Below are 17,370 nucleotides of genomic sequence, written 5' to 3' on the forward strand. Positions count from 1 at the left end.
ATTATGATTCCCTATCGAATGTTGGCTCCGGACGCGTCATTTGTTTTCACTTTGCAAGCTGTAATAATATACCCACATAGTCATGAAAATTCTGCTGTGCATGTTGTAGTCATGGGTCCAGACATTAATTGTATCTCATACAAAAATTCTTGAAGAATGATATTTCTTATGACACAAAAAGGTGCCAAGTGCGGCAAAGACTCAAAATGGGAACTGCACAGTGTTAAAATGTCTGCACTTAGGCGGTTGAAAGTGCATGAGGCTCGATCGTGCTCGGTCGGAAGTAAATTCCTTGGTTTTAAAACTGGCGCCCAAAAGACCACTTCTTGATTTGAGTGAAATTGCCTTCGAGTCATAACGAAATTTAAGGTTTGCTATGCATAATCAGGGCCTAATTTCATCGAGCTGTTTATAAATAAGCACAAGAATAAGCAAACAATATGCTATTCCAAAATAATGTTTCCAGCCAAACTACCATGTCACTAAAAAAATTGTCCAGATTGTGACTGGCATCCTGCCATTTATTGCTAAAAAGCAGCGATTTTTTGAAGCAGTATTTTGTGCTGTGAAATTTGGTCACGGCCTCGGGCAACTGTAATTTCAGACCCGGCCTTTTTGATGAGTGATGTTGACACGTAGTAAAAAAAAAATACACAGCAAAAAAAAAAGGGGGGAAAAAAAACTACGAGATATGCCCTTTGTTTATTAATTTTTTAGTTTGACTGTACGCACTAACAATAGAGAGAGAGAAACCTTAGAGGAAATTGCCTGAAGCAGAATTCCAGAAGGCTCTCTGTTTAACTTTGCTGATTTGTAAAGCAATTTTAAAACTTCCGATGTCGAGCGCCTCTAGACCAAAAGGTCATCACTCTCTCTCAAAAGGTTCAACACAAAAAGTTAATAATATTTTTTAGCGATAACCTTTTTTTTAATTTGATTACGTTTTGTTTGGTGTGTGTTCTTGCATGTCACCGTGTTGCAGTGGTTAGACTGCGGGACTTGCAGTTGCAGGTTGTGTGTTCACATCCTACCAAGCTAACCACTGATTTAAAGGCAGTGGACAGTGGATAAATGATTATCAGCATAAAACCTCACTTTGTAACGAGTAATAGGGAGAGGTTGACAGTATAAAACATTGTGAGAAACGGCTTCCTATGAAGTGCCATAGTTTTCGAGAAAGAAGTAATTTTCCACGAATTCGATTTCGAGACCTCAGATTTAGAACTTGAGGTCTCGAAATTAACCATCTAAACGCACACAACTTCGTGTGACAAAGGTGCTTTCTTCTTTCATTATTATCTCGCAATTTTGATGAACGATTGAGCTCAATTTTTCACTGGTTACTTATTTTATGTTGAGATACACCAACTGTGAAGGCTAGTCTTTGACAATTACCAATAGTGTCCACTGCCTTTAAATCAACGACGTCAAATCCTTCATTCCCGTAAGCCTTTTATCTCAACTGACCCTCAACACTCTAAAAACTCACCGGTCAGAAGTCTGACCCGGAACCGGATCCCTTGTGCCTGGCCCATTTCTTGGTCAATTTGACCCGGAATCTGCGTCAAACTGATCCAGAATTGTGTCAAGACGCAGAGTCTGAGTTTAAATCCCCTTTTTGTAAAACTACTTTCCGTGTCATTTAGCACGAGTCCCAAAGCTGGTTTTGGACCCCAAGTCCGCGGGTCATCTTATCCTACTCGTGAGTTTTTATAGTGAAAGGATTATAAATGTTGGTGCTCTCCCATCCAGTGACGCTGTGTCTGTTGACTTGTGGTGAATTGAAATATGTATTGTATTAATACGATTTCAATTATTGTAACTGTGCTGTACTATTTCCACCGTTGTTATTATAAACATGGTGTTTATGGGAAATTGTTTAACCAAGAGATGTGACCCTTTAAGACCAATTTGGTCTGTATGTGAACGAAAATGTTTTCGAGATTTAGGATATTTTTGCAGATCCTTGGGTAGCAATAACTAGTTTTCGGAAGTCATGAAGTTATAGTGAAAGGATAATAAATGTTGGTGCTCTCCCATCCAGTGACGCTATGTCTGTTGACTTGTGGTGAATTGAAATATGTATTGTATTAATACGATTTCAATTATTGTAACTGTGCTGTACTATTTCCACCGTTGTTATTATAAACATGGTGTTTATGGGAAATTGTTTAACCAAGAGATGTGACCCTTTCAGACCAATTTGGTCTGTATGTGAACGAAAATGTTTTCGAGATTTAGGATATTTTTGCAGATCCTTGGGTAGCAATAACTAGTTTTCGGAAGTCATGTAAGCTTCCTCGTCAGTTGCATGTAAGTTTGATTCAATGAATCGGGTAATCTCTTGTTTACATCTTGAGAAAGATGTAGGGAGCAACCATTATGGTGGGGTTTATGACATAGCCGTGGGTATGTTTGTATTTTTGAATAGATAACCAAGGCATGTACCGTCTGTTGGATAGTATTCAAAGTAGAGCAATCAAATCCTCAAGTGTTTCTTGTAATTCGGGGGCGGGATCGTCAATGTTGCTTTCGGACTCAGTTGTGTCCGGTGGCAGTTTGGCTCTGATGATCTAAAAACTCACCGGTCAGAAGTCTGACCCGGAACCGGATCCCTTGTGCCTGGCCCAATTCTTGGTCAATTTGACCCGGAATCTGCGTCAAACTGATCCAGAATTGGGTCAAGACGCAGAGTCTGAGTTTAAATCCCCTTTTTGTAAAACTACTTTCCGTGTCATTTAGCTCGAGTCCCAAAGCTGGTTTTGGACCCCAAGTCCGCGGGTCATCTTATCCTACTCGTGAGTTTTTATAGTGAAAGGATCATGACCTTTTTTATAAGGGCACACAGTCCAATCATACAGTGCTCATCATTAGACTGCCTGGGGTGCTCAAGATAGTGACTATCCTGGCCTTGGGTATCCTTGATGAACACCGTCTAAGAACGTCTCCAGACACCTCGTGGTACAACGTTTTAATTTTGGAAAACAGTGTGTTGCGGATGTACTATGCTGGCAACGAATTGAGACATTTTTCACGAAACGTATGGCCTGATCACATTTTGACGAAGAACTAAAAGGGAATACTTGGTGCAAATGTTTTTTTTTTTTTTCTAGAAAGGTGCATTTTAAGGCATTGTTATGAAACCGAGACTGAGAGGACAAATTCGACCCCATCTTCGATAAAGGATCCAGTGCACCATGGAACACCAGGGAGCACAGACGATGAGGGCAGCATTGTGGGCTTATATAGGCAGAGCCGTGCTGAGAATCGTTTTATCTTTCTTTTTGTGCCACACGCTGCAGTTATTGAATTATCATCTTCCCTCAATACTGCCCGCCGACAATAGTTACTTGCGGGTAGAAAATACAAAATAAAGCGGCGACACCATTAATTGGATACAACAATTTGTAGATAGGCCACGCCTAGTCCATACCTCTGTAGGCCTTTGTAGTCGAAGCTTAATTTTACCCGCAGGGAAATATTTGGGTGCGGGGGGGGGGGGGGGGGTTATAGCCCGTCCCCATGGGATATTAAACGGAACCAGTCTTGCATTCTGCCTTTAAAGTATCTGTTTTCTTATATGATTCTCAATTAAGTAAGTGAGTTAGCTGCACCTGTAAGCTAGGCCTATCTAAAAAGAAGATGATGAAAAACATCAATGGTCATGGCATGCATCATCGAGTGACCCACTCCCCCCCCCCCCCCACCCTCCCCTTCCTAACACCCCTATATTTTTCGGTAGTTCGACACCAAAAAAATGAGGCTGGTGTTTCTGCCAATCTGTTTTTTTTTTCTCGTAAATTAGTTCTTTGTTTTCAATTAGCTCTCTCTCTCTCTTATTATGTATAGAAAAAAATTCACACTCAAACACCACCGACCTAATGGACTCATGAGGGCGCCTTGACGAAAGACTATTGTGTTTTTTTCCAGCCGTCCGAGTGGTGCAGTGTCAACAATGTCAGAAGCTCTACTTCCTTAGCGCAAAACAGACCCATTTTACAAGGCCCCGTGAACCCAGAACCCCGGGGTCAGACAGCTAGCGGTTCGAAGGAGCTTCCTGTGATTGGTAAAACGGAAATATGAAATCATCTACAGACGAGGAAGGACAGCAAAGCGGCTCAACAAAGAACGATACTGAAAACAACATGGCGGCCACCATAGCTTCATTACAGCGGGAGCACATGGAGTATAGAAACACTTCGAAGGACGAGGCAAAGGGGGAGGGGTGTTCCTCCTCCAGGCCTGGGGTAGCTGAGGCAGGGAGGAGGCCCTCATCGGGTGATATTCCGTACGAGGACTTACCGAAAGCACTTATTGCCACAAATGTACCTGATGCAGTTTTCTTGGATGCACAGAAAAAGGTTAGAAAATATTAAAATATTGATTTTTTATTTTTAGTAAAAAAAAAAACATTTTTTTTTTTGGGGGGGGGGCCAATTTGCTATTTTTTTTTTAGCATTGTTAAATAATGTATTAATAATAATATTTTTAATAAAATAAAGGGAAAGATTGATGTCTCCTGCAACAACCTTGTCACTAATTTTTGATAACTTTCCGTAGGGCGCCACCACCTTTTCACTCATTTTTACAAAAAGGGATATCTCATTGAGGTAAATTAGATACAACATGTACAATATTATTTCATATCGAATGAAAAAGTGGTGGCGCCATACGGAAACTTTTCCCTAATTTTTACCATCTATCTAATCTAAATTAAACTAAATTATTGAAAATAAATTGTTAGGCCTACCATCTAATCTATTTTTTGAGTAAACTAAAAATTATAGAAAATAATTGTTATGGAAAATAATTTTTATTATTATTTCATACATATTCATATCATTAATCATAACAAACAAAAAAATATTGGTAGGATACAAAACTTTTTCCACTCACTGATTGAAGTGCTGACAACAAACCAGTACTGGTATGCTACTTAGTAGGGCATTGTCATTGCAACACAACTGCAACTGGTCGTTCCTCATTTTGTTCAGGGTGACTTTTTTATTTATGATATTTGTTGCACTTTGGTTGTCATGGTTGTGTTTTGGCTAGCACTATTATCAGTGATTTGACGATTGCAAATTACTTAAAACTGGTGGTTGTAATAAATGATTTGCAGTGGAGGCTGCCCATCCTTTGCCAACCGGCTGGTTGACAAAACTTCAGTTGTTGTGATGATGGTTTAATTGATTGATTGTATTGGTTTTTCAGCCTTCCTGTAAAAAGCAAGGTTTTTCAATTCAATAATACATTTATTTCCATACTCTCATAAAGGAATAACAACAGTATGGAGTAAAGCAAAACATATCTCTAAGTAAGAGTAAACATAAATAAATAAATAGAGTACGGGGCCGTTTTGGTACGCATGAGCTTGTAAAAAACAGCGAGACAGTCAAGAAAACAAGACAACCAGACAGACAGACAATACAATTGTACAACAGACAAATGACGTTTTCATCTGGGTACAAATTCATTTAATACCAAAAAAGGGATGTTTAAAAATGTACATATGTACCCCTTGACTCTGAGCCTTTGGCCGTATCTGATTTGGTGGCCATAGCTAAAGCTACACCTGTTGGTAAAAGTAATACCTCAGATGAGTAGGTTTCACGAATTCGGAGACTACTTTGTGGCAGTAAAATAAAAATCAAGACAAGTTCTCAAATAACTTATTCGACACAGCAAAGCACTGTGTTGGTTTTTGCTGCAAACTGATTTCTCACCATGTAATGCCTCAAAAACACAAATTCATTTTATATTCTTTTTAGTTTCAACAATTATTCTTTTTATTCTTTTTAGTTTCAACAATTTGTATTACCACATAATATTTTCCCATCGCCGCAACAATAGCTGTAGCTGTGGCCTCTGATTTGGATTATGGCCTTTTTCCCATTGAATGTATCAATCACCTTGTTAACAATTTGAATCTTACCCTTCCTCAAACCCTGCAGAAATCCTTTGAAGACCTCTTCTGTGCGTTTGGTGAGAACGTCCACTTTGTCTACCTGTCCAGCTTCAGGAGGGTCCGGATCGGCTACGAGACTCCGGAGCAGGTGGTTCGAGCAAGAATAGGAATGCACAAGAAAGAAATATACGGCACAACTCTCAGTTTATACTTCTTACAGGTTTGTGAACAAATGAGGTTAAAAGGGGATGGGGGTGGGGGATTTTGTGGCTTGTTCTGTCTTATTAGTTCATGTGGGTAACAGTGGCAGTAAGCCACTAAATTGCAAGTGCACTTGTGAGTAAGATTTGGGTAATGTTTGGTAAAATTACTTGCTTGTTTGGTTACAAGTTACATGTTGGTGAGGTTTGCAGTAACACCATGTGTGTAAATCTCTTTTGACAATTGTTGGTACTGAGAAGAACCGGTGGTTTTCTGAACCAACTCTACTCAAAACAGATTTACACATTCATGACATGGTACATGTGGGCCTTTCACCGCAAACCTCACCTAATTATACTCCCACCATACAAAGTTTTAAATCCTACTTAGTCAAAAGTTCATTTGAATTCATCAGACTGTAGGGAAAGTTGCTATGTCACATGGTTCGGGGCAAGCCCTGTACAGGAACCCCCAGTTGGGCAAACTGAGATTCCTTGGCTTCTTAAATCTTAACCAGAATAAATGAAATGAAATAAAATAATGTTATCTTGTGTTTCCAACAGCCCGTCAAACTATCCAACAGTTCATCACTGGAGCCGCCCATACCAACCAAGCAGCACCTTCTGTCTCCACCAGCATCACCGCCGGTCGGCTGGGAGCCAAAGCAAGAATCTGAACCAGTCATTGACTACGATGTCCTGGCAGCATTGGCTAGTCTAGCACCAGGTGAGCCTTCCTTTTTATAAGTCTGTAGATTCTTTCCTGAGATCTTGTCTTGCTATTTATTCTACTGACGCAGAGTAGATTTCTGAAATTGGGAGACTACTCCGTGGCAAGTAAATAAATAGCAAGACAGGTTCTTAAAGGAACACGTTGCCTTGGACATGTTGGATCGGACGAGTTGGTCTATGAAAAGCGTTTGAAACCGTTTGTTATGAAATGCATATGGTTAGAAAGATGGTTTAAAAGTAGAATATAATGATCCACACAAGTATCACTCAAAATTGCACGGTTTTCATTTTACGTCGCAAACTAACACGGTCGGCCATTATGGGAGTCAAATAAATGGCCGACCGTGTTTGTCGACGAGGTAAAACAAAAACCATGCAATTTCGAGGCATATTTGTGTAGATCATTGTATTCTACTTTGACAACATCTTTCTAACCATATCGATTTTGTAACAAACGGTTACAGGACGCTTTTCAAAGACCAACTCGTCCGATCCAAGGCAACGTGTTCCTTTAAAGAACAAAATCTACACAGCAAAGTAGATGAAAAAATACAAGGTGTTACTGCAAACTGAATATCTGTACATTGATTGATTGATACCTGACACCATGTACATGTAGTGCTTAAAATCACAGGTCCATTTCACATACTGATAATTTAATGCTTTGTTTTGACAATCTACATAAATGTATTTCGTTTTGTTTATACTATTACAGGTTTAAAAATGTTTTATTTACCACATAATCTTTTCCTTTTATTAATTTCAGGTGCATCAATCAAAGTGTTTATTTGTTGTTGTTTTCAAATTTGACAGTGATTTATTTCACTCTCTTACTATGTTTTATGCTTTCTTTTGGCACTGATAAATGTATTTCTGTGACCCTATATCATAATAGCATTTATTATGGTTGAAAAGTTTGACTGTGTTTTGATCGTTTCCACTGCATTTGTACTTTGATTTCTCCACAGGTTTTGGGAAAGCATTGTACATGTATAATACAGTGTGTTTTATCTCATTACATGTACATTGTATGGCCAAATTAAATTTACTCTGTTTTTTCCTTGCTGCATTAACATGGCTAACCCTTCTGTTGGAAAAAAAAATCAGTTGTGCAGCGAATTGTTATAGGCAATGTGTTCTTGTGTACACAGAGTTGTGGGAACTTACACCCAATGGAACAAAGGTCCACACAACGTTTTTTTATTGTAAAACTGGGTCTCCACAAGGGGATTGTTTAGAGTAAGGGAATAATAGAACGACTGTCGACAATAGCAAGTCCTCACAACTCTGTGTGCAAAAGTATGTGTGCGTTTTCATACTACAACAATTGTTGTAAAAATTACTTTGTATTAACCTTCAGTTAGGTAGTCTGAGTAGGCCTTGTTAACTTTACCTGAGGCTGGGTTTGAATTTCTGTTCTTTCATGTATAGTATGAAATAATTTTATGCTAATTACCATTTATATCTTTTGGTGATTTAAAACTTTAAAAATATGTGTACTTTTTAGTAGTACTGGTTTTTTTTTTAAATGTTGTTTTCAATCTTTCATAATAGGCCTACTGTATGTATCAATGTACACCTAAGTTGTACAAAGAAACTAAATGAACAACACTCTCTTTGCAGCTGTTGTATTAGACAAACTCAAGCACTGTTTATTCATCATTGACACAGCGACTAGGCCTATATAAATAATAAATAAATAAATAATAATGACATAACTGCTATATCAGTTGTTTTCAAACTGTTGTTCATAAAATAGACACAAATAATGTGTATCCATGATTGTGGATTTGCTCAGAACATCTTGTGATCAATCAATATCTGACAGTTGACAACCACCCCCCCCCCCCCCTGGCACCCAAACCTTTGTAATATATCCAGTACATTTCTCTATACCGTTACCACTTCAGGTGAAGCTCATGAACTCCATGCTGCGGACGACAACAAACCCGGAATCTTTGTCCTCCCCTGTGAGGATCCGCCCCCAAAGGGAGCAGCAGCCAGAGGGCCAAAGATGAAAATACAACATACCAGAAGACCAGAGCCAAGTTAATCACTCAAAAAAAATATTCTGAAATAATGTGCGTTTTTAATTTTAACGATAGTAATATTTATTCATTATTTAACTAAATGTTGAATCAGGTATTCACTTATTGTCATATTGGAGAGAGATCCAATGTCTGCCCTGTGTATTTCCCCTGTTTGAGGCACCCTGTAACTTGGTCCGAGGCTAACTGAAGATAATCAGGGGCCAATTTCATAGAGCTGCTAAGCACAAAAATTTGCTTAGCATGAAATTTTTCCGTTGATAAAAACAGGATTACCAACCAAATTTCCACGTGATTTTCAGGATAAGCAAACAACAGCTGAAAACCAGTAACAAGCAATATGTAACATATGAAAACTTGGTTGGTAGTCATGTTTTTAATCAAGGAAGAAATTTCATGCTAAGCAAATTTTTGTGCTTAGCAGCTCTATGAAATTGGGCCCTGAGCACACTGGTTGAAATGTTGAGTTGTCACAACTCTGGTTCTATACTGAACCAATTGTGGTGTTGTCACTTGTGTTGATGCCACGTAGGGGTCATCAGGCCTGGAATTTCATCTTTGATAGGGCAAGGACATCTGAAAGTCTTTGGAAAACTTTTAAAGGGGCACCAAATTCAAGACCGTGGCCTTCTGAAATTCCAGGCCTGGGTCGTGGTATGCAGGGATTGAATTGACCTACATGTATATCACCTTCTGTTAACCCTGATAGATACATGTATACGTATAACTTTGGATTTGTTTTCACTAGTCGTGTGTACTGGGACTATTGTGTAATGTTTTTTATCCTTAAATTGAGAGTGACTGAGCGTACCCACTTTGCTTGTACAGACTCCAGTGTTCATCAGAAGTCTATACGAAGAGCAGTGGCAAACTTCCTTGTAATACAAAGAAGTTTTAAAAGTTAAAATGTACAACAAGTGTATGCTAGCCTCGGAGCCAATAGTGGAAGTCATTCATTTTATGTTACCAGTCCACAGATTGCGTTTTCAGAAACGTATAATGTACTGTTTCTTCTGATGGAAGCACCCAATTGTACCCATTCAGAAGCCGGCAATGTAGTATCCCTTTTGATGGTACCACCCAGTTGTACCCACAAAGAAGCCAGCAATGTAGTACCCCTTCTGATGTTAGTACCCAGTTGTACCCATTTAGAAGCCAGCAATGTATTACTCCTTCTGAGGGTAGCACCCATTTGTACCCATTCAAAAGCTGGCAATGTACATTTGTAGTATCCCCTCTAATGGTAGTACCCAATTTTACGCATTTATAAGCCTGCAAAGTAGTATCCCTCTAAGGTAGTATCCACTCCATCGTTTTAATATATCAAAAGTCTACACATATACATATTGGTAGCACTTGATTCAGAAGGCAGCAGTGTATGTACAAAAAACAACAACAATGATTTAGAAGCCTATGCGCCCATTTGTACGCATCATTCATAAGCCTAAATGTTTGTACCCATTCAGAAGCCTACTATATGCTTCATTTATCTCTTCTGTCTGTAGCACCCATGCCTACCCTTCCAGAATCCTTCAATGTATACAAGATCCCCTCCGATTAGCACCCAGTTGTGTCCCTCAGAAGCTTAAAGGGACACGTTGCCTTGGATCGGACGAGTTGGCAGTATAAATAGCATGTGTAGCCGTTTGTTATAAAATGCATATGGTTGGAAAGATGTTTTAAAAGTAAGAATACAATGATCCACACAAATTTGCCTCGAAATTGCGTGGTTTTCCTTTTGCTTTGCGAACTAACGCGGTCGGCCATTATGGGAGTAAAAAATATGGCCGAACGTGTTAGTAGATGAGGTAAAAGGAAAACCACGCAATTTCGAGGCATATTTGTGTAGATCATTGTATTCTACTTTTAAACATCTTTCCAACCATATGCATTTTATAGCAAACGGTTACAAACGCTTTTCAAAGACCAACTCGACCGGTCCAAGGCAATGTGTTCCCTTAAAACATACCTTTTTTTATGATACATGTAGTACACACTACATGTACCCGATTGCACCCATTTGGAATCCTACAATGCACTATCCCCTCTGATGGTTGCACCCAACTGTACCTTTCAGAAGACTAAAACATTGTATTCTTTCTGATGCTAGCACCCAGTTCAAGTACCCTATCTGAGGCTAACAATGTACAATATGATACATGTACATGTACCTCCAGAAGCCTAAAACATTGTGTACCTTCTGATGATACATTAGCACCCATTTGTACCGTTTAAGAAGCATACAATGTTTTACCTCCTCTGGTGGTAAGACCTGATTGTACCTGCACTGACTGATGTCTACGAATCTGTCTCTCTTCTGGTAATAGCACCCAATTGTACCACTTCAGATTCCTGCAATAACTACCTTCTTGTATCCTAATTGGAGAATCCAACATGCACATAATGCGGTAGCATGGTCTTTTTGTCACAAAATGTTGTCACAAAATGTTTTAAATATATATACTACCTATGTTCTAAGTGATAGTAACTGGTGACCTTAATATGTTTGTTCTCGGGTCATCTAGAAAAAACACCTTTATTTTACCTATTTTACTTTATTTAACTGTCACAGGACAGCAGAACTTTAAAATTAGGCAACCAAAATTTAACATTTCTTGACAATCTTCACTGTGCAAGAATTTTCAAACCTACGGGTTGCAGTGCTAGTCACTTTTGAGGGTTTCAGTGACTGAAAGATACAATCAAGAAATTACTCTAAAACTGATCAAGGACAACAAATATTTTGTGTCACAACTGCAAAATCATGTCCCTGCATTCAAAATATTTTGGCGCGTATTCTTTTGAAAAATTTCACAAATATTTAAAGGGTTTTCTGTGCATACAGGAACCAGTAAGAACTCACTTCCAGTCAGTTTCCGTGGAACTGTCAATTTTACCGTCCAATGTCATTAACAAGTATGATTGTTAATAAGCCATTTTGTAATAAATAAAAAATTGCTTTCTTCAAGCATTGCTATTCAGTCAATTTTGTAAGAAATCCAAAATCTTCTCCATCATCAATCTTTGACTATGTACCATAACACTGGTGAAGTGAGGGTAGGCTTGCTTATTCAAATGCATTTTTTTATTTATTCTTGTTTTGTGTAATGCAAATATTTCTTGTTGAAAATTTTGTTGAGCATGAGTGAGATATTAACTATTGGTGCAAGTTGTCGATCACTTTGTTCGATTAGCAATCGTTCACATGACTTCACATTTACCAACATCCCTTGTTTTTAAAGGGACAGGTAGGTTAAAGGTCACGATTGTTCATTCACTAAAGACTTCTACTTGCAGCACTTTCTGTGAATGAGAATATGATATTGCCATATTTTAGCAAGGGTCCTCGGTTATGTGATCCTTTTTACACTTCACATCATGCTTATTTTAACATGGTCTGAATAATGGAAACAATGTGTGGTGAAGAGGTTTTCAACTTGTGGTTTAAACCCAACGAAGCCTGGTTCTTGATAATTTTACTGAGACAAAGTCGAGGTAAATCATGAAGAACCAGGCCTCGGCGGGTTTAAACCACTAGTTGAAAACCAATTCAACACACTTTGATTCCCATTCATATAATTGTTCAATGATTTCTTTCAACACAACACCCCTCCAGCTATGAAATGGTAGGGCCCTCCGCCGCCCTCGGGTAAACAACTCCTTATAAGGGAATGCTGTGCGCGTATCGCGCGATGTGGCACAACTGTCCCGGCCGTTGCTCTCAACCAGTAGGAATGAAGAAGCTGTCTTATAAGCACAGGTGCAAGCCCGCGTGTTACGCCCATGTTTCAACAGTTTTTACTTGTCATAAACAAAGGTTTATACACACCCACGGGACGCACTCTCCACCAATAGACCTCATGCATTGACGTCATCCAGCCGCCATCTTAGAGGAAAAATGGTGACAAAACAATCGAGACGCACAGATTTGTACGCGCGGCGCATAGTATTGGCCAATAAACAACCTTCTTTTGACCTCTAGGTGAGGGCGCCCTACTGAAATGACGTCATATGCATAAGGTCTATAGGAATAGCGAAACTGTCTTAATAGGTATTTATGAATCTCTGTTAAAAAATAACAAGGGTCATGGTTTATGTTTTAACAAGGATAGCTTTCACACAGCTATTTTTTTTTTACTTCGATGTGATTGTAGTCAAGGTCCCTTGTTAAAAAATTTCTTGTATGAAAGGGCCTATAGTTTTGTATATGATGCTTGTTCTTTTTATCTCAGCCAAATACACATGTTCTTGTGTACTGTCTTTTTCTTTGTCTTAGACAGTTAGATTTCCTGTGATCACTGTTAAAGGCTAGTGTTCATAATCCTAGTCCTAGATGTATGTATATTATGCTCTCACTTATTGCAATTGTCTGCCAAAGCAATCGTCTACTTATACATGTAAGTTGTCCACCGTACTGGCAATTTATTTTATAATTTTGATAAAGAATTTGCAATTTCTGTTTGTTAAATAGATATGAATTGTGATGTAATGTAATGAAAGTAAATGTAAAGCTATTATATGTAAATATTAATAATTTGCGGTAGTTGTCCTTTATTTATCTTTTGGCATGCAGAGGCTCTGTGGTCTGTGGTATTGGACTCAAGTTCTTATAGCTGAATCATGGGAGTGGGGGTTTGATTCCTAGGCATGGCACTTGAATCCTTGAGCGAGACACTTAAAGACACTGGACACTATTGGTAATTGTCAAAGACCAATCTTCTCACTTGGTGGATCTCAACATATGCATAAAACAACAAACCTGTGAAAATTTTAGCTCAATTGGTCGTCGAAGTTGCGAGATAATAATGAAAGAAAAAACACCTTTGTTACATGAAGTCGTGTGCTTTCAGATGTTTGACTTTGAGACCTCACAATGTTTTATACTATCAACAGCTCTCCATTACTTGTAACCAAGTAAGTGTTTATGCAAAAAAATTATTTGATTAATTACCAATAGTGTCCACTGCCTTTAAAACCATAATTGTTTCTCTTAACCAATGTGTATAACTGGGAACCCGTGAGAGCTGAGACAGTATTGTGTTGGACTTTTAAGCAGCTTGTTGGGGTGGTGGTTTTTTTATTCTGTAGAAAAAGAGGAGAACCGGTTTTAGATGGCATTATTTGTGGTGTTGAGGCGAGTGTGTAAGTCCCTGTAGGTTACCCTGCCGTCAACTTCACCAAACTCTTCCTAACTTAGGATTATTCAACTTCACCAAACTCTTCCTAACTTAGGATTATTCAACTTCACCTAACTCTTCCTAACTTAGGATTATTCAACTTCACCAAACTCTTCCTAACTTAGGATTATTCTTAGAACTTGGGACGAGTTCAGTCCCGTATCCGAAAACGTTAGGATGCATTGAACACCATCTAAGTTAGAACGAGTTACTCGTCCCAACTCGCGATAGGATTAATTCTAGCGTTTCGTGTATCGGCTGCTCGAGACTAGAGGGCCTATATAGTCGTATGTTGGCCGAGGCAAAGCCCAGGACTATTGCTCTTCTTGTATGCATTTCATGTGCCAGTGTGTAGAGCCGGTCAAGTTGTACAAGTAACTGTCCTTGTTTCATGGGGTTTTATCCTCTAATCACAAGAAGGGAGTCTTTGAAATAATCTGAATTAACCCCCAGAAATGGCAACTGTCCCTGTCAATGGAAACTGTTTTCCTGTCATGTTGAATGTACATAATATGTCATTCTAAATATCTCCCGTGATTGGTGCACAACATCTCCCTGACTGCGAGAAGCAATTGTTGGCAGCTCTGAACACCTCGAGGTTGGTCGATCCTGGGGTGAATTTCTCAAAGAGGGAAGAATAGTCTTATCTCCTAACTTAGGACTAGGATTTTTATCCCCCGGGCAAAGGGCCATTCTGGACCTACTTTTTTGGTGGTGTAGAGGGTTTGTAAATGGAATAGAACACTTGGATAGTTCAGTGGGGATTCATCGTCTGTGCCCAATTTCGTAGAGCTGCTTTTAGCACAAAAAGTAGCTAAGCTTAACAAAATTATGCTAACCAGGATAAGGTTACCAGCTAAACTACCATATTACATGTACAATTTGTGACCGGTGTCCTGCTCATTTCTGCAGACAATTGTTAAGCTATAGTTTTCTGCTTAACCAGCTCTGTGAAATTGGGCCCAGTCCGAGGGGAGAGCAATGCTCATGTACCTTAGATCTTTCATTGTGATGTGGAGTCTATTCTGAGCTTTTACAGGAGGTGCAAGCTTTGTTCTGGGGTGGGGGGGATTGGGGAGGTCTCATCCTCTTGACCAAGGGTCAGCTATCCAGGGCCTGACTTTATAGAGCTGCTTAAGCAGACAATATTGCTTAATAGTTTTTTGCTTAGCATTTGATGACATTACTATTCTGCAGTTGATGTTGTGCATTTGATTTGATCAGTTTCCAGTAGACGCAGATTGCAGAAAAACCTAAACATGCATCAGGGCCCAATTTCAAAGAGCTGATTAAGCACAAATATAAGCTAAGCAAAACAATTATGCTAACCAGAATAAGGTTACCAGCCAAAATACTATGTCACATGTACAATTAGTGACTGGTATGATGCTCATTCTTGCTAAGCACTGATTTTTTAAACAGTAGTTTCTGCTCGAACACTATAAAATTGGGCCCAGAGAGGACTAACTTTTGAAAAATGTACAATGTAAAGTAGTGTTTAAGAACATTATGACCACAATCTGGAATACTTGTACTGTAATGATGCATATATAAATGCCATTTCCACCTAAGTTGTGTCAAGTGTACAATTTGATATATATTGATTTTTTAATTGTGCTTTTGTCTTGTTGGTAGAGTGGTTGTAAACTTGAAATCTAGTTGAAATCTCAATGTCATAGACCCAAATTCAAAGAGCTGCTAAACAACCGATTTTTTGCTTACCTTACACACACGAAAAGGCATGCTAACCTTCCGATGCTTACTGTATGAAAATTAATGACGTCACAATACAAATCCATGGTGAATGCGCAAGATGGCCGCCTAACTTTCTTGTTACCCTGTGAAATACGTTTACACCTTAGCATTTTTTTCTGCTACAGTAAGCACAACAATTTTTTTACTATTAAGCAGCTCTATGAAACTGGGCCCTGATGATCCCACCCCCTCCTCATTGATTCTGTCTTACAATTGGTTGTTGACTTTCACTGTTGCATTACGCAAGTATAAGACCACCATGCACCACCACAACAGTACCAGCTTATTGGCAAATATTTAAGTTGAGTTCTTAGTAATAAGTATGACAGACAACTCTACTTAAAAAGGAACTGGTATGGACACTATTGGTAATTACTCAAAATAATTATTGGCATAAAACCTTTCTTGGTGACGTGTAATGGGGAGAGGTTGATGGTATATAACATTGTGAGAAACGGCTCCCTCTGAAGTGCCATAGTTTTCAAGAAAGAATTAATTTTCCACGATTTTGATTTCGAGAATTCCGATTTAGAATTTGAGGTCTCGAAATCAAGCATCTGAAAGCACACAACTTCGTGTGACCATGGTGCGACAAGGGTGTTTTTTTCTTTCATTAATATCTCAGAACTTCGACGACCGATTGAGCTCAAATTTTCACAGGTTTGTTATTTTATGCATATGTTGAGATACACCAACTGTGAAGACTAGTCTTTGAACATTATCAATAGTGTCCAGTGTCTTTAAAGCCATTGGACCCTTTCGGTAAACAGTGTTGTCCAAGGCCCACACTTTGTGTACCACAACTTCTATAGCCAATAACAAACCTGTGAAAATATAGGCTCAATCGGTCATCGGAGTCGGGAAAAAACAACGGAAAAACCCACCCTTGTGTCCGCGCGTTTCGCCGTGTCATGACATGTGTTTAACATAAATCCGTAATTCTTGTTAACGAGAATTTATATTGTTTTGCTGTTTTCTCAAAAAGTAATGCATTTCATGGAATAATATTTCAAGAGAAGTCTTTCACCATTGCCTTCTGTAAACCCTGTAAGTTATTTGTAAATCTGTGAACTTTTATTTTTTTTCTGAACCGAAAGGGTCCAATGGCTTTAAAAGTCCTTCTAAAATTTGTGTAAATATTATATACTTTCTTGAATGTTTCCCACTGAACAGCAATTTTGTGCACACCAGTACTTATAATCCACATTCTCTCACAGAGCTCGCGAAAGTAACAAGTATACAGTGCTATTACATGTACACTGTGGGTAAAACACAAATTAATATTCTTTATCTCAATGCAAATTTTCATCTATTAGTTTTACATTATTACCACTTTCAAAGTATGCTGTTTATACTACCAACCATACATCATTGTAGACAATTATCAGTGGATTTGGTGTAATATGCTTTTGGAAAAAAATCATACATCATACAAAAATTTGGTGAAATCGATGGCAGACCCTTTAAACCATAACAGAAGATAAGCCAAAGTTGTGAAAAAAAGGCTCTTTGTCTCATCGATTAAAAAAAATACGAGATGGAGGTCTGAT

The 17,370-nt window shown here is 38.6% G+C and overlaps 1 protein-coding gene across 1 annotated transcript; it reads left to right on the top strand.

Annotated features, from left to right (window-relative positions):
- Window positions 1-3,939: 3,939 nt before the first annotated feature.
- On the top strand, window positions 3,940-10,711 carry LOC139946959 (calcipressin-1-like). The gene is made up of 4 exons (XM_071944749.1): window positions 3,940-4,361; window positions 5,955-6,128; window positions 6,673-6,835; window positions 8,751-10,711. Exons 1-4 carry the CDS (start codon window positions 4,080-4,082, stop codon window positions 8,891-8,893), a joined length of 762 nt encoding a protein of 253 aa, XP_071800850.1. The 5' UTR covers window positions 3,940-4,079; the 3' UTR covers window positions 8,894-10,711.
- The last annotated feature ends 6,659 nt before the right edge of the window (window positions 10,712-17,370 follow it).

Source organism: Asterias amurensis, chromosome 14, assembly GCF_032118995.1.
Source record: "Asterias amurensis chromosome 14, ASM3211899v1".
NCBI classification, from domain to species: Eukaryota; Metazoa; Echinodermata; class Asteroidea; order Forcipulatida; family Asteriidae; genus Asterias; species Asterias amurensis.

Coding starts and splice junctions, on each gene's coding strand:
- LOC139946959 (XM_071944749.1), top strand. CDS start 4,080: ATGAAATCATCTACAGACGAGGAAGGACAGCAAAGCGGCTCAACAAAG. Junction 4,362..5,954: donor TCTTGGATGCACAGAAAAAG/GTTAGAAAATAT, acceptor CAAACCCTGCAG/AAATCCTTTGAAGACCTCTT. Junction 6,836..8,750: donor ATTGGCTAGTCTAGCACCAG/GTGAGCCTTCCT, acceptor TTACCACTTCAG/GTGAAGCTCATGAACTCCAT.